The sequence below is a fragment of the Syngnathus acus genome, chromosome 2 (assembly GCF_901709675.1).
Source record: "Syngnathus acus chromosome 2, fSynAcu1.2, whole genome shotgun sequence".
Classification (NCBI taxonomy): domain Eukaryota; kingdom Metazoa; phylum Chordata; class Actinopteri; order Syngnathiformes; family Syngnathidae; genus Syngnathus; species Syngnathus acus.
In genome coordinates, this window is record NC_051088.1 from 21,193,368 (window position 1) to 21,214,639 (window position 21,272).

General features: G+C 41.9%; 2 protein-coding genes across 3 annotated transcripts in view; one reads left to right on the top strand and one right to left on the bottom strand.

Moving 5' to 3' along the window:
* Nucleotides 1-15,990, bottom strand: part of filip1l (filamin A interacting protein 1-like) — a 22,191-nt gene extending 6,201 nt beyond the window's left edge. The window contains exons 1-4 of one of the 2 annotated variants that reach the window (XM_037278704.1): nt 15,645-15,990; nt 7,337-7,593; nt 7,097-7,270; nt 6,354-6,532 (exon numbers count right to left, since the gene is read on the bottom strand). In XM_037278704.1, the coding sequence (XP_037134599.1) occupies nt 6,354-6,532; nt 7,097-7,270; nt 7,337-7,585 (602 nt within the window). In that variant the 5' untranslated portion in view covers nt 7,586-7,593; nt 15,645-15,990. Of the gene's footprint in view, nt 1-53; nt 225-6,353; nt 6,533-7,096; nt 7,271-7,336; nt 7,594-15,644 lie in introns of those variants that run through there. The other variant, XM_037278714.1, reaches the window with a different exon arrangement.
* A 1,332-nt stretch (nt 15,991-17,322) lies between these two features.
* On the top strand, nt 17,323-20,476 carry LOC119137841. The gene is made up of 7 exons (XM_037277375.1): nt 17,323-18,175; nt 18,257-18,314; nt 18,457-18,572; nt 18,640-18,735; nt 19,446-19,630; nt 19,713-19,770; nt 19,833-20,476. The coding sequence occupies exons 1-7, from the start codon at nt 18,014-18,016 to the stop codon at nt 19,980-19,982; spliced, it is 825 nt and encodes a 274-aa protein (XP_037133270.1). The 5' UTR covers nt 17,323-18,013; the 3' UTR covers nt 19,983-20,476.
* Nucleotides 20,477-21,272: the final 796 nt, after the last annotated feature.

Here is a 21,272-nt window from a genome sequence, read left to right on the forward strand (position 1 = left end):
TGCCACCGAATGAAGATCTGCCAAAGTTTCTCGATCAAGTCAAGCGAGCCTACCTGCAGTAAAGCTTCTCCTGGTGTCACTGCCATGAGTTATTTTGCCGTGCATCGCGCGCCGCGCTCTCTGAGACGCATCGCATTCCGACAGCCAGAGCAAACAAAAAAGGATGTGCTCTGCTCCCTGTGACATCATCAGCATGTCCTTATATGGAGCTTTGTGTTGCACGCACTCACAAGAAGAGAGTGTTCTTGCGTGTGTGCGTGCATGTGGACATCACGGGACATTTTCGTGCTTTTGTAGCAATGGTGGGCTGTAACCAAATACTTGGCCACTGTATTCAAGTAGTTTTTTTAGATCTGTACTTTACTCTAGTATACTGTATGTCTGATGACATTAACCGCAATGATGAGAAGCAAGATATTCCCCATCCTTGGATTGACTGAACAGATTGTTGTTTTTTTTAAATGATCATTCATTTAGCAATTTTTTGAGAGAAAAGCTCATCTCGATAGGTGTGTCAACTCACATGCACGTGCATGTTGCTTATTATGAGATGGCCAGATGAGCCTTATTATCTGATGTGCATGTCATGTCATGTAATCAAACCCAAAGGGTTTTATTTCTCCAAGGTTGCTCTTTAATTTTATCTTCCTGCTTTTTTTTTTTTGCTAAATTATAAAGACTTCTTCCAACAAGGCCATTCCAAAGTTAAGAAAACATACGCTGCCAATGCACCTGCATATTGAATGACGTGTGCAGTCCTGTTATGGACAGGTAGGAATCAATTTTGCACCTTCAGACAGAAGGGCGGAGCTCGACAGGCACACAGTCTGTAATTTACACACCCATGGCCCCTTTTCACTGAAGGAAACTTTGGAGGAACTTAATGCCGCACCCTGCTGCAAAATCAGAGACTAGTAAAATCTGTTCATTTTTTAAAAAGATGAATCATTAAAAAAAATTGCTAGCAACATCTCTATTTTTTAAAAAGGTGAAGATAATTTGCAATTTTAGCGTTAACATAAAGTTGATGCACAATTTGTATTCGGGGCCAAATATGTTTACATTGCTGGCCAAATTTGGCCCGCGGTCCACAGATTGACTCCCATTACTGGCATTTTACATCTAAATCTACATCTAAATTAAACTGTCATTAAACTATCATTCCGGATCTAATACTCATCTATCTAATGTGTAATTTTTACTTTTAGCATTTCTAAAATGTTGTCGAGTATTATCAAGTCTTATTTATGACATTAACTTTATTGCGAGTAAATTGAATGACTTCCTTCAAGGTTTATACTAATACCAGCACTCTCTCAAATCAGAATAAAATTTACTCTGCATAATTCCCAAACATGCTAACTTCTACTTGCTTTGACAAGAAAATCAAGATGCGGCAGTTTTTATACACGGGCCGTCTACAAAAATAGATCCCTCACTGTTTATGCGGATTTGGTGGCTTTTAGGTCTGGGATGGATTCAGCGCCACTTATACTCATGAGGACTACAGTTTTTGCCAAGAGCAATAAATTCTTGCCTCGCAGTGCCGCAGAGGAGTTGCCAGTTAGGTTGAATTCAAAAGATATGCTTGTCCAATTTGACTCCAAGTTTGTTCCCGTTCTGCTGCTGGCCACTTAATAACTTTGCTGGGAGCTAAAAAGAGAAGAAATTGTTTTCCACTGCCGTGTCCAAGTCTTGCAGGAGCTTGACTAGCTCTTGAGCTCTTCTGTAATCACTGCTCAGCCGCTCTATTAGTGGCTGGCCTCCAAGATGTGATTTCTAGTCTTAAAAGTTGCTTTAAAAAGTCATGACTTGTTCTCCAATCATACAAATAAGAACATTGCTGATGACTTTCCAAATAGATTCATAGACTATTTTATTTTATTTTTATTCATACCGACATATTGTGAAATAAATAAAATAAAATAAAATAAAATAAAATAAAATTAAATTAAATTAAATTAAATTAAATTAAATTAAATTAATACATAAATAAAATATTTCATGTTTTAATATAAACTGCAATGTTGCAAAATTTGAAGGGTGCTACTGAAAGATATCAAAAACTGTAGGAATAAAGGTACACACAGACAAACAAAGTTATGCCAATAAAAATGACTCCTTGGTGGAGATATAAACGTTAAGCCCAAAAATTTCTAGATCAGTTTCACCGACCTTTTTGACTACTTCTAGTTTGCTTCTGAAGGTGAAAGCCCAAGTTTCTGAAATAGCAAATTTACTCCAATGATGTTTTTATTAATAATTCTATCAATCTGTGTGATGGCATGATTTCTCTCAATCACCCAACAATGATTTAAAGACTTGGAAACATGTCAATACTTTATTTCTATAAATCTCTGCAAATATTTTGCATTTCCAAATGTTTTCTTAACTCACCACTGCTAATTTCGAACGGTGCAATTTTTAGAACAAGCCTTTGGGAGACTCGGCAGGGGGGGTGGGGGATCGGGTGGGTGACCTAGTGCCCGTAAGGAACATGTTGGTCACCCCTGCTATCGATCCTTCTGCCTGTCACATAACTGTTGACGTGAAACGGAAATATTAGGCTAGCCGTCCTGCAATTTACGACGCAGGAATTTACAGACAGATTCATGACACACCGTGAGTGTGTGTCGTGCATGTCACGGTGACATTATTGCCCGGAGCACTTAAAGGCGGCGAGACAAATTACCTTCCCTCACTCATGGTCACATCATCAACCGAGTGATGTGTGACATCATCGTATCAGCACCCAAAGGTGTCATTGCCTTCAACTGAACTTTATTCAGCCCTTTTTAATTTTCCGCAAATAACGGAGCTAAATGCATCTCCCCGCCACGGGATTGTGGATGATGTCACGAAGAACAGACATGACTGCTCACACTTGGGTGACTGAGCACAACAGTTGGCCCACATCTGGCACCAGTCCACGCCGCAGAGGCACTTGGACTTTTTCCTCCACTTCCCTACTATCTTTTATTTGCAGACAAATATTTACTTCTTCATAGTAGTAGCTTAATTTGAGCTCAAAATGAAGGAATTGTTGTTAGATGTCACGTGTAGCTTCTTCAAACGTGAACTCATGAGTTCTTTGTTTGGAAAAAGAGTGTTCTTCTGGAATGAGCTCATGCTATACTTACATTAAATTAGAGAGCGAGCTGGAAGCACAGATTTTAGCCTCTCGCCTTTGCTCCAAATCCAAACCACACATGACGTGCCCCTGACTAAACTTTACAAGAACTCTGCTGAGGTCTCGGAGGGGCCGATCCGAGCGTGTGACCAAATTGTGACCCAAAAACCACCTTCCGGGACTTTGGATTCTTTGCAAGGGCCTGGTGGCTCGCTAACATTGATACTTTACTTTACACTGCTCGGCTCCTCCCGAGACTCCTGAAATCAGATCTGGTCCCTGAAGCCTGTTTAGTGGGACCCCCTTTTGCTACCGTGTGTTTGCTTAATGGAAGCAAAAAGCAAGGAACATTCTCTGCCCCCTCAGCGTTGCTCTTTCTACTGTTCCATGTCTATCAGTAAGAAAAACACATGCTGTCACACACCGTCGAACTTTCCTGTAAGTGGCTCTCTGGCCCAAACATGATGTCATCGCTAATGTTGTGTCACTTTCATTCAAACAAGACCTCCACAGAGACTCCATTAAGTCTTGTCTCGCCCTGCACATAAGCTCCAAGCTATTTGCTCCCGGCCGGGCCTTTGTCACTTTTGAAAAAAGGTGAACTCTAAAATCTCAAGAACTGCATGGCTTGGCTACTTTTAGCTACTTGGAGCCACATGAAGTACGGCTCTGATAATTACGATAAAGTGTTGGTAAAGAGCAGACGTTCACCAACGTGCGAGCTTTGGAACAGTTGCCTCCAATGGAATTTTGGAGCCTCGTTTCTTTAGTCACATCCACTGTACAAGTGGCTTGGTGCTTAAATCATAATTATAATATTAAATGAATAAAAAAATAACTATAAATAAAAATAACTATGAATAAGAATAAAAAAAATCATAATAAAATAGTAAATAAATAAATAAAAATAAATACAATTATAAATTGCTAAATGACTTTAAATAAGAATAAAAAAATCATAATAAAATAGTAAATAAATAAAAAATAACGAAATAAAAATAAATAAATAAATACAATTATAAATTGCTAAATGGTTACCTTGACAAAATTACAGCGACAAATTGCAAAGCATTTGCCGTGGGCTGTACTGAATCTTTTCACTCTTTTTCAACATACATTTTGACTTATTACCGTCCTTTTCAACAAGTAGTCTTTCTCCACAAGAGTGATGTTTGCTTTGAGGGGGCCTGCTGACATATTTGGAGATGAGGTACAATGTGCGTTTGGCATCTCGGGTCAAACGTGTCGGATTCACGGTATGAGGGCATGCTCACAAAACGTCTGCCAGTAAACCATAATCGGCAACTCGGGAAATGACTTTTTTTCCCTTCCATACAAGGAAATGTTTGGTTCAAAGCATCTCCACTTCCAGACTTGATTTCCTCTCGTCATTTCTCACAAAGCTGGAATGTGTTGCGTGGGCCAGGCTGAAAATACAGGTGTGGAGCTCTTCAGGAAATACACGAGAAAACAATTTTGACAGCATCTTAACGTTCCGAAGGTGCCGACGGGTTCTGTTCATGCGTGCAGCGCAACATCTGCTTGACAACATCGACAAACATGCCGTCATCTGGACACAACAATTCCGCACCAACTCAATGCTCCTCAGACACTGCCTCGTGTGGTATAACGTGGTACTACATGTGGATTGTGTAACACTAAATTCGCATTTACTCCACTGTCAAAACTAAGTGCAAAAGATGAACCGCAACCTCGCGGTTGATTCCTGCAACGTAAGAGTTCACGACGATCGTACGGGAACACTGCTCATTTCCAATGCCCAAATCCCACATTGTAAACATAAAACGCAGTCTTGCGTTTCAAAGAAAGCAGAGGGCAAATCTGGATAATAAGCACCTCGGTGATGATGAGGTCATCGCCCGAGAATGTTCTCGACCTGTTGATGTCATCACCGGCGCTACAGTTAAGCCAGCCAGATGGCTTCGAGATAAATGGCAAGCCCTGTATAGCAAATAAAGAGGCGGAGGGACGTCGTGCTGTGTCATGTTTGCAGCTACTGTTCGTGTCTATCAACCGCAGCCTTATTTTACTTTCATATAATTTTGAGAATTATCATATAATGCCTCACAGTCAACAAGTCGTGGGTTTGAATCTCATCTTGTGTCAAGTTTGCACACGCTTCGTTTTCTCGAGTACTTTGGCTTCCTCTCACATTCTAAAAACATAACTTCATTCAAGACTAAATTTCATCTTCAATTGTGTGTGATTGTGACCGGTTGTGTATTCAATGCGGTTGCCCTTTAATTTTTGAACGCTACTTTAAAAGGCGACACATTCTGCATTTTTTTTTTCCTGGTTTTAAAACAGTTCCCGAGTTTCTACATAAAAAGTCTATGATGTCACACTCTAGTTGAAGTCACTCGGTTTCGGGGGGGTCTCGGCTGTCTGATGCAAAAGCAGATTTTATTTTTCATGATCATGATGACCGGGGCAGAGTTAAGGTCAAAACGAGGATTGCCCACTGTTGCAATCCTTTTACAACTATTTTTCAAAACAACAACAAATCTTTTTCGAAGCATTTCTGGAGGGCCTAATTGTGACGTCCCCCAATCGGCAAAATTCAGATACCATTTAATTTGAAAAGTGAAATTTTCATCATCTGTAAAAGCAAATATACGCTTACTTAATCCAACACAACATTCAGCGCAAAACCTCAAGCCAAATGTTTTTTTTTTTTTTTTAGAAAACAAAACTGGAGGATGCAGACAGCCATGAAATTGGCTTCCCGCCTTGAGTTCCCTCTAGAGAAACAAAGGTGGCTACTTGCCATTTTTGTAGCATTTGTCTCCGAGCTGAGATCATGTTTTTAAGAGACATGTGTTGCTGGTTAGCACGCCGTTGTCATTCTGGCTCCCACACCCCTGCTGCTCCTGCATCAGTCGGCATGCATTGAGGTCATCACTCAATAACAGACCCTCAATCAATCAAGGCCAAGTATCTGCCTACATTTGCGCACATTCGCTATCACACAGGTGTCAAACACAAGGCCCGGGGGCCAGAGCTGGCCCACCATGTAATTTTATGTGGGCCCCAAAAGCTTGCTACAACTTGACTTCTCTTTTGGGGTTCGAAGTGGCGGCGCCTCCAGTAAATTTCCATGAGAAGCCTAATTAATTTTTTTTTAGCTATGCTTTGATTTTCAAACTCCTGATATGGTCGGGGCCATCAGAATGAAGAGTTTGAAGAAGCTCTATGTACTGACCTCTCACGCTCCTGCTCCAGCAGGTTGGTGAACTCGTCGCTCTTCTTCATAAAGTCGCCATGGTTGCGCTTCTCGTCGGCCATTTTGTGCAAGGCCTGCTTGTGGGCCTGCTCCACCATCAGCAGCTGCTCCAGCATGCGACGGTACGTCTCCCTCTGCTTCTCCACCAGATTGTCCAGCTGTGAGACAGGAGCAGGACACTTGGTCACGGACTTTTGTTGATAAATTAGCAAGGGCCAGGTTCTAGCTAAACTTGTAATGTAACTGAGTATCAATACTTCATTAAAGGAGCCATGTCATACTAAATTAATTCTATTTTTTAGCTTTAAGCCATGTTCAAATGGTGATTCCTCACCAAATAAACACCGCCAAAGTGGTGTTTTCCTTCTTTTGGAGCATTTCTTTTAGTTAGCATGAACTTGTTGAAGTATATGGTAATGAGACAGCCGAGCTAATTTATGCTAGCTAACATTCTGCATGACCGAACATTAAATTATTTTAACTACAATAGACCATTGAAGTGTACGAGAATGAAAAAATTTAAATTAAAATAATAAAAATTGTAATTGCTCACTCTACTTTTACTGTGAATATAAAAGTGCATTTTATATTAGGAAAGAAAATGACTTTTCATAGTTTAATGTCAGATCCTTTAAGACTTCAGCTCAAGTGATATTCTACAAGATGTCTTTTACTTCACCAGGCAGGGTATCACTTTCAGATAATACAAGAATTGCCGATACCTCCATCATGGGCCGTTCATAGATGTCTTCCTGTAAGCCGTCGGCTTTGCCCTGGATGGTATCCCGCTGCAGAGCCTGCAGGACTTTAGGTGGCGTGACAAAGCCGTATTTGGCTTCCAGAAGGGCCATATCGATTTTTTCTGCCTTCAGCACAGTGATCACCTCATCTCTGGCCTGCCGAGGGCATAATGTAGGTTATCGTTTATTATATATATCGTGTTTCTGGGCTTGTCTCCTGACCTGCAGCTCTCCTTCCAGCAAGCTCAACAGGAAGACCAGGTCATCACGCGAAAGGTCTCTGGTCTTCTCCTTGCGGCCCCCCTTTGCAGCGGCGCTGCCACTGTCCTTGGTGGTCTTGTGGTTCCGTTGGATGGTGCCAGTGTCATCGGGCTCCCGGTGGCGACCGCGGCGCTCCGGCCGTCCAGACACTTCCTCTCTGGCCAGCTTGACCTTGGTGACGTCCTCCAGGCTGCTGCTACGGGAACGCATGTTGTTTCCTTGAAAGGACCACGTTGGGACGTTACACAGCATCTCAAAAAGGTGAGTACGGAACACCTTTAACATTTTTGTAAATATTTGATTTTGTATTGCTGTCTTCAAAGTTATTATTAGCCTCACAGCAGAATTGAGTCCTTACTGCATTCCACAAAATGAACAAATGCTTCAAATCACAAACTAAATCCAGAACTTTCTTGGACCACCGAGCCGTAAACTGCTGCCCATCATTTGCAGCCAATGCCTTTTTTGTATTATAAATAATCCTATGACTGATGTGTTTGGGGCCCAGAGTGCGATTGGGAAAGAAAATAGCAGCTTGAGCTAAAGATGATTTTGGGATAAGAAGAATCATCGTCTGGTTGGCTCTGATGTCCGTTGTGTGAGCGCAACGCTCAGGCACTCGCTGATTATGATGACAAATTGATAGAACAAGTAAATGAACTGGAACCACATCATTTATAAAAAAAAATAAAAATGTTGGCTAAACACAAGAATGCCAGAAGCATTGCATCACCTTTTATACGGGCTTTTTTTTTTTAATCTAAATTCAGCCCGCATGGGCCTCAAGGGATTAGAAAACCATTAGTTGGCAATCAATCATCCTAATTGCTAAAGTAAGAGATTTATTTCAATCTATGTTTCACAGAAAGTTATTTTATTCTTCTTGGATTTTCAGATGAATTGAACCTCACCACTGGCTGACTGATTGCGTTCTACAAACTGGAGGTGAGACGCCACATGATTGTGAGTTGAGGTAATTCCACACACACACACCCCCTCCCCCCCCCCTCCTTTGCCGCCGTCAGGGACAAACTCCACTGGGTTCGAATCCCGAGCCGCCAATAGAACGGGTTAGCGCAACAGATCCAAAGGTCGCAGACGCGTACGACGGCTCGGCATGTGCGAGTATCACATATCTGCCAAAACTGTGAGGGGGAGCGCAAATATTTCACATAATTAAGAGCTGCAAAGGGTCACAGCGGGGACAAGGACGTTGATTCATGTGGAATTTGATGAATGGTTATGTCACTTGCTGTAAATGTACACTTGGGGGAATTCCAGGCTATGGGCAAATACTTCTCGAAAATGCTACTGGCTTAATTTGTCGATCTAATTTCAATTATTGAACATTGTGTGATTTCATAGGAGAAAAATAATTATTATTATCAAATGTACCCAATGTTGAGGTCAATGAGTATAAATGTTAATTTTAGTAATTGTGACAATTTGAACTTAAAAACATAAATTAGTGACATTTATTGTAACAATTTTAATTGGCACAACAAAGTAAGCAAGTGGTTTGCTCCAAAATAATTTGCTGACTTGTTTTTACTTATATCTTTAACTTGGGCAGCCAATAAGAAAAAGAAAACAGTTCTCTAAACTATTTGTTCATGTTGTGAAATGTGGGAACGCCAATTTTCACACCTTCGCATATTTTTTTCAATTACCCAGCTTCAAAAATGTCATCAACATTTATTGCCTTGACATTTTCAGTGTACCCTACTATTTTTTTTTTTTTCAGTGAGAGCTCTTTAGGCAGTCATAACATTATCTGCGGCCAAAAGTCACTGGAAACAGTTGGCACTTTGGATGCTTTCTTTCCCGTGACCACTCAAGTTTCCGTGGCTGGCTAGCGGGTCAAAACGTAGAATCTTTCCAAGGCCCAGAGCCTTACATATCCTCTCTTCAGACTACACGTTGGACTCTTAACAGTTAACGCATTGCAACGGCCACTTCATATATCAGAACATTTAAAAAAAAAAAAAAAAAAACACTCACTTTTCATTTGCCCATTAAAGACAGGAGGGTGAAAGGTGAGGAAGCAGGTGTGCCGCAAAGAAAATAAAACCCCACGCATGGAGGACATATGCATGTAAACACACACACACACACACACACACACACACACACACACGCATTACGGAGTACATTCCTGCAGCCTTACATCACACCCTGACGTGACTGCATGAGGGCAAGAGAATCGAGATCAAATGTGAGCAGAGAGAGAAGGGAGGAACAGATGGAGTGAGTGACCTTTTGCTGAGAAGGAGCAGGTCCACCACGCGTTTGCCTTCTCCACAAAAAGTTGACTCCAACCATTCACTTCAGGAGCAACCTCCAGTATTTTGATCATGTTGCGTCTTAGAGACGCTCACACGCTTTACCCGCAGGAACTCTTGGTTTAAAAAAAAAAAAAAAATATATTAACTCCAGCTAATAACATCGTAATAACCCCACTGCCAGAGGAGCAAGCGTTTCCTCTGTGGTTTTAATCACGAAGCCAAAAAGGAGTGTCGTGTTTACAAACAGAGCAGATTGTTGTCGTAGCAACAGGTGGCACCCGGAGTTTAGGGTTCCGCGTTGTGAAATAAAAACCCTTTGAGACGCTTCCTGCCGGCATTAGCGATCACATAAAACATTTCATGAAGTTGCCCCCAGCGCGGGATGTGGGATCTCCAAAAACATGGCGTGTGGGCGGGGAAGATCTTCAGGTATTGTTGGGTAAGGTGGCCAAGGTCTCAATGGAGCTATTTTAAATTGTAAAAAAAAAAAAAAAGACAAAAAAAGTTTTATACTTTATGCTTTCTTCTAGATGCATCTCAAGGACGGTGGCAATGCATTTGATAAAATCAATGCATGATTTAACTTCAGCCAAAGTGGTAAGCACCTCACAGCGCCTTCTAGTGGTACAAAAAAAACTTCTGCCTGAGCGCAGTCTTGTAGTTGATGATTTTTATTTCAATCTATTTGCATTTGATCTTGAAGAACTCTTTTATTTTTAGGCATTTAAGTGCAATTAATGTGCAATACAAATTGAGTTGTTTTTCTTGAGGCTTGTCAAGTTCTGTTGCTCGGTTTGTAGTTCCGTATGTTGCCATGGAGCTTCTTTCTAATGATTTTACAACTGCTTCCAAAACCTGGAACGCAACCACATGAAAGTGCACCTTCTACCACCTCTGTGATGTCAAGGTTACAAACAAACCCCAAAAGTTTACCCACTGAGACCAGATTATTTTTTTTTTTGATGGTGCCAGTCACACTGCATGAACAAACACCAATGAACGGAACATGACGCACAAGAAGTGAAACTCCTCCTTTCACTGTGCCATGTTTAGCCTCGAGGATTCTATTTGGGCCTCGGCGCATGTTCCAACACACAATTGCATTTATTACCCCGTATTGGTTTTCCACTCTTGGCGTAAGTTACAGGCTGCATACAGTTGCAGTGTAAGCAGGTCTGTTTTGGGACAGGTGATTATGTCGGGTCGTAGTAATATTAGTGACGAGGTCGTTGGGTTCACACAGACTGTGACACTGCAGTTCTTTGCCTCTGCGTCAAAAGCAAAATGATGTTCACACATCAGTGAGCTCAGTATAGCTCAAGGTTATTTTTTTTTCTTGCAGGCCACATTGCAGTGTAGTTATGGTTTCCCTCAGAACAGTGGCTGTAAAACCATAATTTATCGTTGATGGGTTGTTTTGAAGTCATAAATCAGGAAAAATACTTTTGTTCCATGTATTTGTACGTGTAAGGCATTTGTTCTTATATTATCAGTATGAGCCTGAATATGTTTTCACCATTCAGGAACTCAAGAAAGTATTTTCCTTATTAGCAGCTTTTACTTCTGTTAAAGCAGACCCACACAGATCAAGTGCGAGGAATGTAGATAATCGCAGCATCATGTACTTATCATGTAATTTACTCTATCAACCACTAGAGGGTAGTATATCATCAGTTTGAGCCTGAGGATGGAGCATCATGTCTCAAATATACTTAAAGCGGAAGTCGAGTCAAACATTCTCTATGCAATAACATGTTGTATGAGTCTAAACATGATGTTTTGATTAATATTGGTTTAGTGGAATATAAAATAAGCAGAAGAAGCCCCCTGTTTTTATCCACTCAGTGGGCTGCCACTTGTCGAGTGAAAATGACATCACAGTGCCAAAGGGCTCAGGTAACGACACACTCGTTATCTGGATTTGCTCGTGTGATGTTTTACAACAGCCATATCAACAACAGTAATTATCACTTTATAACTACGATAATGGTTCGTTGTCAACAGCACATTTCCCAGCTTCACTGCTGCCAAACGTTAGGGGACCCTGTAGGCACAGACAGAGGCGGAGCTAGGATATTTTCCTTGGGGGGGGGACAATCTCAAATGGTCCCTAAAACACATTTGACAAACCCCCAAAATTCTTCCAAAAAATGCCGATATATATATTTAATAGTATATGGTCCTTACAGGAGGAAAAAAAAATCCTAAAAAAAATCTGAAAATACCCAAAGGTCAATTAGCTAACCTGGCACCTGGGGATTCCAAGTATATTATTAAACTCTGCCAGTGTGTAGAGAGGGACCATAAGGACTCTTTGTGAGGATTAAACTCTACACATGCCCCTTTCTGGACTTTAACCCTCAATGGAAGTCTGAGGATAGATTAAGCAAGACATTTATGGGACGGTCAGCAATCTGCCACCTCATCTGTTGCAAGTGCTTCCGTGCGACAACGTAGTCGAGCATCATGAGGATTACAAGGTCACGCCATCCTTGAGCCACTCGCCATGCTGTCACAAAGGCCTCAACAGTGAACGCAGTCCACCGTGGCACAGAGCCACCGTGTGTTGAAGGCTGCTCTCCAAGAATCAATGAAAGTAAACACGCACAATGACTTGGTCTGGGATCAGATGACTCCTGAGGGAACTGTCTGGCATGTTTGCTGCTGAACAATACACTGCTGATCAATAATGTCACAAGACAATGAGCTGAAAGACTTCTCAAGTCGGACTGAGAACCTTCCGAAGGCGGCGATGCACGCAATCTAAAATGCATCTGTCTTTTAACAACTGAAATTATAACATTTCTATTCCTAAAGCCTCAACCAAAGACAATTCAGTTTGAGAAGCAAATTTCTCCACTCTCGGGAAAGTGTCAAAGTCCATTTTGTGAAGCACATAATGAAGTAAACACACTTTCAATGGGTGCCAGAAGTTAGCTTGCCCTTGTTTTGATTTTTGAATTTGAATTGTACACTTCCTTGCATGCTGTGGATGGAAAGTTAACAGTTGGCAAAGTTGAAAATCCCATTCAGGAATTCTAATGAGTAGAATCATTTCATCCTTTCAAGTGTTTCTTCTCACGAGGGTCACGGGCACGCTGGAGTCTATCCCGTCTGTCTTTGTATACCTTGAACCGGTTGCCAGACAAGGTACGATAAATTACAAATTAGATGGAGCATGTAAAAACATAAAGTCTTAGTTGCCCCGCAGTCGATTCTGTTCTGTAACAGACACGCACGTAGCTTTGGTCTTCGTCAGGGGCGTCTCCATGACGACGTGCAACACAGCACCAGGCAACAATACCGGCCCAAAAAAAGAGGAGCCTTCGTGGCATGGCCGCCCCTAGGTGAATATTTACGGCCCCCCGCTTGCGTGGCGTTATCTAATCATGTTACATACGCTCGGAATTTGACGGGCAAAGTCGCATCCCTCCTGGGAATAGACGGCAGAAATAGCCACCAGATACGCCATGTTGATCTCGGTGAGGATTTTAGGTGAATAGAAGCTGCAGAGGGAAGCGCTATGTGTGCAGCCTTGACAATTTGTGCCGCATCATGGAAAGTCTGAGGCCCTGTCAAACTCCCCGTAGTCATCACAAAGCACGAAATAGAAAATGAAGCAGAGCAGGTGATGGGCTCAGTAAAATAATAATAGGCACAATAATAGGCTAATAGGCACATATTCAGAAAAGGTTTACATGGTAGTTTCATTTCAAAACTTTTCAAGATACATCTGACATTCACAATGACAATCATTGATTATCAATGATTTTGGGGTTATCAATTTGATAAATTCAATTACCATTCGTCAATTGATGCTTATTCTTTTACAATGCTAACAATTTAAAATTCTCCATTCATTCCCAATGGGAAATTCAAGATGAGATATTCGAATTGTTCCCATTTGAAATTCGAAACATTTATTTCATTCAGTTGGAAAGATTTTTAGCCAAATGTTTTGGATTGATAATTTTTTTTTCAACATAAGATGACTATTCTGTAGAATCAGTACTTTGCACGTCTTTTTGTTGTTGTTGTTTTTACGCAAACATCTGGGCTTCCGTAGAAGTAGAGACAGTACTTTTTCCAACCAATTTTTGTTATTATTATTATTATTTTATTATTATTTTAATGTTTTATATTTATTTGTGATTTTTATTTTATTTTTTACTTTGGTTTTTATTTTATTTTATTTTATTTTATTTCCGATTCAGTTGACTAAGAGATGAGTCTTATTATTGAAATAGCCCGGCTGAGTAATGTTTCTATAGTTCCATCCTGTAGCAGGCTACAGTGTGATGATGGCTGCTAACTTTATAGTAGGCTACAGTATGATGATGGCTGCTAACTTTATTGGACTTATTTGGACTGTCCGGACTGCAGGTCAAGCTCAGAGCAGAGCTAATGTTGGACAACGCTGCAGATTCTGCTCGAGTATAAATATAGTTCTCTTTTCCCAGAGCTCTGAGTGGAAGCTATTCTGTGAGTGAAACAAGATCCAGAGAGCCCCTAACAAGTCAGCGAGTGCTCCACACTTTGATTTGGACCGGTCGACCTCACCGCCACCTCACAGCCCTGATACACCAGGCAAGAAATAATTCTAGAATCAGCACAAGTTTGTTATCATGGACCGAGTAACCCGATTCTAAACCAATTAGCACATTTCTTTCCGATTCTACGATTTATTCAATGAATTGTCCAATGACAGTTTTATAGAACCCAGAATAAAGAGGGTCCAGATTTCTATTCTTGCAAAACATCTTCCCTTGTTTCTGTATAATCAGCAGCTTCAAGTGCAACATAGTGACCATATGAGTCATTGATAAACCCAACGCAAAACCTCTTAACCAGGCCCTAATCCGCCCTCGGCGGAGAGGAGTCTAAAGTACTGACAGTCTGTGGCCCACTACTCCCAAACTATCACTCAGCAGCAAGGTGCATTTTTTCTCCACTGCTCTTAACACTTCAGACGTTATCTCTTAAGAGCATTTCCTGCAAAGCACTTTAGTCCGTCTTCATGCGAGCCTGCCACTCGACAACAATGTGTGACCTGGCCTCAATGTCTGCTCAGTAGACCAGAGAGAAAATATTTGTATTATCCATTATTGTATTATATTATATTATATTATATTATATTATATTATATTATATTATATTATAACATAACATAACGTAACATTTTATGTCCAGGATGAAACTTGGGTGTGGTTCCCATGCTGAAAGTGAAAGAATCAATCAGAAGCAAGTAATTAGCTGCTTACTGTTGTGTAACAGTGGAAATTAAAAACTTGCCTCCTGCTTTCATATCAGAACAAGTAGCCAGCGTTCACACTTTGGGCTCTCGAGAGTCTTTATGTAAAGTGGCTGAATCAATCTGTTGCTGCAGATTAGTAGCACCAAAAGGCGTTGGCTTGCTGCCTTGCACTTAATTCAATCAAAAGGTCTACCAAATATGGCCAACATGCTTAATTTCAACTTTCAGCATCATGGAATATTTTATTTAACTCTTGATTTGAGACTCTTATTACATTTTTGTTGTTTATGTTTAGATGTTCTTTAAATAAGAGCAAAAAGAAAAATGCCAAAGAGGCAACATAAGGAGAAGGTTGTTTGGGTGCAAAGGAAATTGAAACCTGTCTACTGACCGCAGTCATTTCAACCACAAACTTAACCTGTAATCCCCATCACGTCAACACATCATCAAAACGCAGCTGGTGATGGCAGATCCGGTGTACAAATGCAAACACCTTTGTAAAACTTTTTGGGGTGTGGCTAATGCGTGCACTGTTAGCCCAAAAGGTGCCTTTTAATTCTCATGTCAATTTGGACGTCACTGCATGAAGGGACCAAATAGATCAAAAATGCCTTAAATGTGGTTTTTTTTGCTGATTAAGCCACTTCAGGTAATATTCATCAGCAGTCCATTAGTGAAGCATTTCTGCAATGCATGCTGATCCACCGCGCACACGCCCCTCCGCTCTTACCTCTCGTAGCTAAGCGACCAACCGCTAACCGCACCGCTGTGATGCTGCAGAGCCGCCGGCCGTGCCTTCAGCCTGACGCCCGGGATGACGTGCGTATCCTTCGTGTTGATGTTCCCTCTCCGCCCAGCGTGAGAGTTACTTCTCCGCTCTGTCCTTGGCGGTCCCCTTGTACAATCCAGGTGGTCTGGAAAAAGATGGGCTGCTGCTGAATGTCTAAGTCTGGATGAGCACGATGCTGTCTGGGCATGGGTGTGTGTGTGTGTATATGTGTGTGTGAGAGAGAGAGCGAGCGAGAGGAGGACCTGCCATGCAGATATCAGCCAGTTAAAATTAAACCAGCCTGCCTTCTGACACCTTGAGCCATGGCTGAACACACACACACACACACACTTGGTGTCGCACACAGCGATGACGCTACCATATGGCTCCCAATGCCTCAGCTGTCCCTGAGGAAAAAGAGGAACTGATGCTTGAGGTGGAGGACACGGAGGAACATACTGTATAGAGGAGCTTGTGTTTATTAGGGGGAAATGTTAATGAAGCCCAAAACAGCATTTGTCCAGTTTTAACATTGTGACGTGTCGATCACAGGGATGTCAAACATAAAGCCCGTGTGCCCAAACTAGCCTGCTGGGAGCTTCAATCCGGGCCCATGGGATGAGTTTGAAAGTGAAAAAAGGTGCTCTGGTTATGTCATTCACTGATGGATGTCACATTATTTTGTGTTTCGGGGAGCTTGCATTTAGGGAGGTGCTGCATGAATATGCACAAGTAGAAAATACAGTGAAATTAAATTCTATATCTTTATCAACTGATTATTATTATTATTAATTATTATTATTATATCTTTCAGACCCATTTTCCCAATGATGGACTCAGGCCAAAACTTGTCATCTTTTGCAGCAGGTTCTGTGGCATGCTGGTAGAGGAGAAATCCCGAAAGAGCAGGCGGGTGTAGGAATTTGCAGGTGGGTGTGGGCTGTGATGATGTCATCAGTGGAGCGCTTCTTCTTGTAGGCATACTGACGAAAGTCCATGTCGTAGTTTGTGAGCGGCGCCACCTTCAGCTTCTCAAGGTACTTCACGACCATGAAGTGAGGCCTTCTGATCCATAGTCATTCGAACCTGCCACTGTGGAGGTTGCCAATCGATCACATTCAGATTTTAATAGGAATAAATGAGCATCTCAGCCCTCCCCCTGTCTGCCATGGAGCCAAAAGTCTGAGCACGTCTCCATCCCTTTATGAGCTTCCCGCTCAATACAGCATACCCTGCAACAAAGGAAGCGATGGGCTTTTTAGGACACTAAAGAGCTTCTGTGATGTTTGTGTTTGCGAGTCCAATAACCGGAGATACTACTACAGGCTTGAACCTGAGCTCCAATTTGTTCCCAAAGCAGATTTTACACAGCAGCAACGCGTGACCCTTTTCTCTCTCTTCCTCTCGTCTGCGGCATCATGGGAGCAAGGAGTTTAAAAACAGAAGTATTTACGACGCAGCGCTCGCCTTTCAAGTTCCTGTAGTGCCAGAAAACATGCGGGACTGGCAGTGTGACACGGGCAGGTTAAAGATAGTTGGCTTTCCGTTCGGCCACATGCCCACCTGCCTTGTATAGTGGATATCTGTGATTCTGCTGCCAAAACCAAAGTTCAAAGTTCAAGTATTTACCTCGATACTTCGAAACAAGTGGAAAAACAGAAAGAGTGAAAGGAGCTGAGAATGAACGAAATTGGAAAAAAAAAATTGTAGGTTTTAGAAAATCCTAAATCAATGAACAGTTTGCTTAACACACAATCAGATTAGTTGTGTGGGTGTATATGCAAGTTGTTGCTATTACAGTATAAAGTAGAGGGAATGAATATGATAGCGGTGGAATTAAAACGCCACATGGCACAAGCGAGAGGGACGTTTTTTCAATCTATCAGCGGGGCCGGGCAATGACAGCAGCCTGTCACTGAATCTGCTTCTCTGCTGAGCACTGCAGCATTCTTGGAACGGACAACATCAAAAAATTCTCTTCAACAAGGCCACGGATAGGGAATGTCTTGCTCGTAATAAAGCTCGCTCCATGTTGCTTGTGTATTTTCAAGTTACGTCCCTCGTCGTAAATTGAAAAGGGGTATTCCGAAAAAAAAAAAAAGGGGGATATTCCGCAGTGGGCGTTATTAGCCTGTACGCCATAGTCCAGAACGCACGCAAAAGGCCCAATCAGAATGCACCATCAAATTGCGGAACACTGCTGCTCTCTAGTGGCCAGCTGCCAGTATTGCGCCCTCAGGTGAACCCAATCGAGTGGTTAAAGCAGCAGGGAAAGAGGCCAACCGTTTTAGCAGGAGTTCCGAAGTGCTTTGTTACCTCGCACATTCCACATGGCTGGAAATAGTTTGAAGAAGCTGAAAGAGAGTTTGCACTACATCCCAACCGGTCGACAACTGCCTAGGACGCCGCCTCCTTTCCAAGTGAAGCAACGTTTGGAATTTCCCAATGAAGATGAGAAAAGTCACATTGTGGAATTCAAACAGGGCCCAGAGGTGAGTCTGTTGTTTGACTTGGTTGATTCGTTTGCAGTCCAAGTGGTTCCTTTAACCAAGACCTCCGACTGTCATCCAAAGGGGGGCAGCAGCGAGCACACTGACCCAGACGTCTTTCAGGTTAACGACACAAAACCAGGTTTGGCTTTTTCAATTATGCGGCTATACCTAAAACGTTATTGAACCGAGGACAAACAAACGGATATGACATGGACAGATCGAATTATATTTATGACACCCCAGCACGACAGAAGGCAACAGAATGTTTGCGTTTTTGCAAGTTTTAGGAGCTTTCTCTGACTCCTTGGTGAACGGCATGAAAGACTATCAGTTAACAGCAAGTGACCAGGACTTCATGATGAAGATGCAGGTGGAGAAGCAAATAAAGCAGCTCGAGGTTGGATTTGAATTGAAGTGATTCACATGCGTAAGTTGAGAAGGTAATTTAGGAACGTGCTCTTCAGGGAGAGCTGGTGGAGTTGCGAAACATGCTGCAAACGGAGCTGGTCTTGGAGTCCATGTTGTACCCCGGGGACAACGTGCAAGCTGAACTTCAGAAGGTGAGCTGAGAGTGCTTGTTAGTTTTACATTCTCACACCGACAAGTCGGAATAAGTTAGTTAAAAAAAAAAAAAGTCCTTGTTAGACTTTTCTTTTTTTTTTTTTACTTCAGCTTATTGAATACGTAAAAATGTGTTTCTTCTACTGAAACCAGTTCTCGTCGTTAGTATAAATATGTCCATTATTGTAGACAACTTTTTATTTATTTTTAATGCTTCAAATTTCAGTTTGTTGCTCAATGCACATGTTGGAAAATCACTTCAAAAAAAGATTTTTGTTGTTTTTACAGCCTCGCTACTATTTTTTTTTTAACATTACTTTTCTATAATGAGTAGAGGGAGCTTACCCTTAAATCGAAAAATGTAGTTTTCCTGTGGTGAGTAGAGCTTCTCAAAATAAAGGTCTCATTAATTTTTACCAATGGGGTCAATACTTTAATCTCTTTTGGAAACTGAAAATATTACTTGAAATTGCTCCTTCGTCCAAATATTAAATGAAGTAATCTGGTATAAAAAATAAAACAATAATTATTTCGAATGAAGTTTATTTAATCTGAATGGGATGATTCATTTACTTACTTTTTGTAAATTTATGCTTTCCTCAATTCGTATTCTCCCTTGTTGCTTCATGTTTTGTTTTTTATTTTATATAAAGATGTCGTGTCTTCATCATTGTTAATTTACCTCTTCCAAATGTTTTGCGCCTGTCAGTCTTCATCCTACTCTGAGCTGGTGGCGCATCACAAGAAGGTACTTGGATCCTTGTACTCATCGGTCAAAGTGTTGGAGCTAAAGACCGTCTCACTGCTGGCCATTGTGAGCAAGGAAGATGTGGACCGAGCACCGAGCAAGAAGAAGGGGAAGAAGCAAGCAGTCAGTCAGAAGGAGACCAGTTGGTATATATTTGCAGTTTGCGTGTCCTATGACAACATTTTGACAAAATCCCATCCTTAAATTTTTAACATGTGTGCATCGAAGGAGAAAGGAGGACACAAATGAGAGAGAACATCTGGCGGAGCAACTTGTTGGTTACAAGGTGAGGACCACAACCGCAATAAATGAAAACATTTCAATTGCAACGCTTCTCTTGGGTTTTAGACCACCATTCAGCAGCTGATGAGAGATTTATCAGACCTCAAATCCAAACTGGCTCAAATAGAGGCAAGAGCTCGGCTGCAACGTGGGAATTTCACAATAGGTCTTAACACTGTTAAATATTTGACTAGATGGACAGACAAGAGGTTGTGACCCCCACGGCGCCAAAGACAAATCTGCCGACCAGCAGGAAAGCAGCAGGCAAGGGTGCAACCAAACAAGAGGTTGTTACGAACGCAACGCCAAGGACTGATCTCCCGACCAGCAGAAAACCGGCAGGCAAAGGTTCAAACGACCCCTCAAAGTCCAAAGCGGAGAAGACTCCCAAAGTAGCCGCAGGACAGCAGACGCCGGCGGGTCAGTCGAAACCTAAGCGAGGCGCCCGAGGGAGACCGAAGGCCGTCAGACAGGAAGCGGCGGCGGCGACATCGCCAGTGATAAGTGTCAAACAGCCGGATGAGGTGAAGCGTGGTCGGCCGGCGGGAAGGCGACTTAAGCAGCAGCAGGAGGAAAAAAAGGAGGAACAATCAAATATTGTGCCAAGACGCTCCAAGAGGATTGCCAATAGGAAGTGATGGGACACAGCCACTTTCAATGTTTTTACTTCAAGTTTAAGTAATATATTTTAGGCCTCCAAATAAATAAATTAAAATTGGCTTTAATTAAGCGTGAGCCACGTCTCATCCTTTGCACAGCAGTAGTTGATTATTATTGCGTGTTTTTAAACAGTGAAATCTTGAAAGATGATGACAAACAATTCTGTAGATTTCCGGAAAGGAAATAGTGAGTTGCATGCGGGTAAAAAGCGAAGCGTGTGGAGTGCACGGGTGCTACTGGTGCGCACCACCTGAAATATTTTTTTATCATTCTGCATTTCTACCCATATGCAAGCAACATATGATGAATCTTTATCAGTCACAAAAAAATGAAATGCAGACCCACTGAGATATCATTGAGTCCCCCACGGGAAAAAAAATCCTACAGTAGCTCCGCAATGCTAACCTATATCCACACTATTATCTTTTTGTTTCCTTCAGTCAAAACATATAGACTCAAAACTTTGTTTCTAGGTGAGAATGCCAAGGTTCTATTGACTTGCAATTTGTGCAAAGGTCAGTCGCCGATTGTAATTTGCTTAAACTGTCCAGTTGAGTTAACTTGGCCGCGGCGAGCATTATTACGCTTTCAGTAACTGCCGTCTGTCGGGCTGATATTTAACCTTGAGCCTCAACTACATTTTTTTTTTTTCTTTTTGTAAGCCGCACGTCCACAAATGCCGTAAATGCCTTCCTTGTCCTGTTATTAAGAGTAATGATCCTTAAGTAGTTCCCCTTTCTGACCTAACCACTGTGCTGATTGGCCTCTGTCGAGTCCAAGCATCCCGCATCACGGGTGCTCACTTTTTGCTCTGTCAACACCGCCTGCATGGAATCTGCTTGTGTG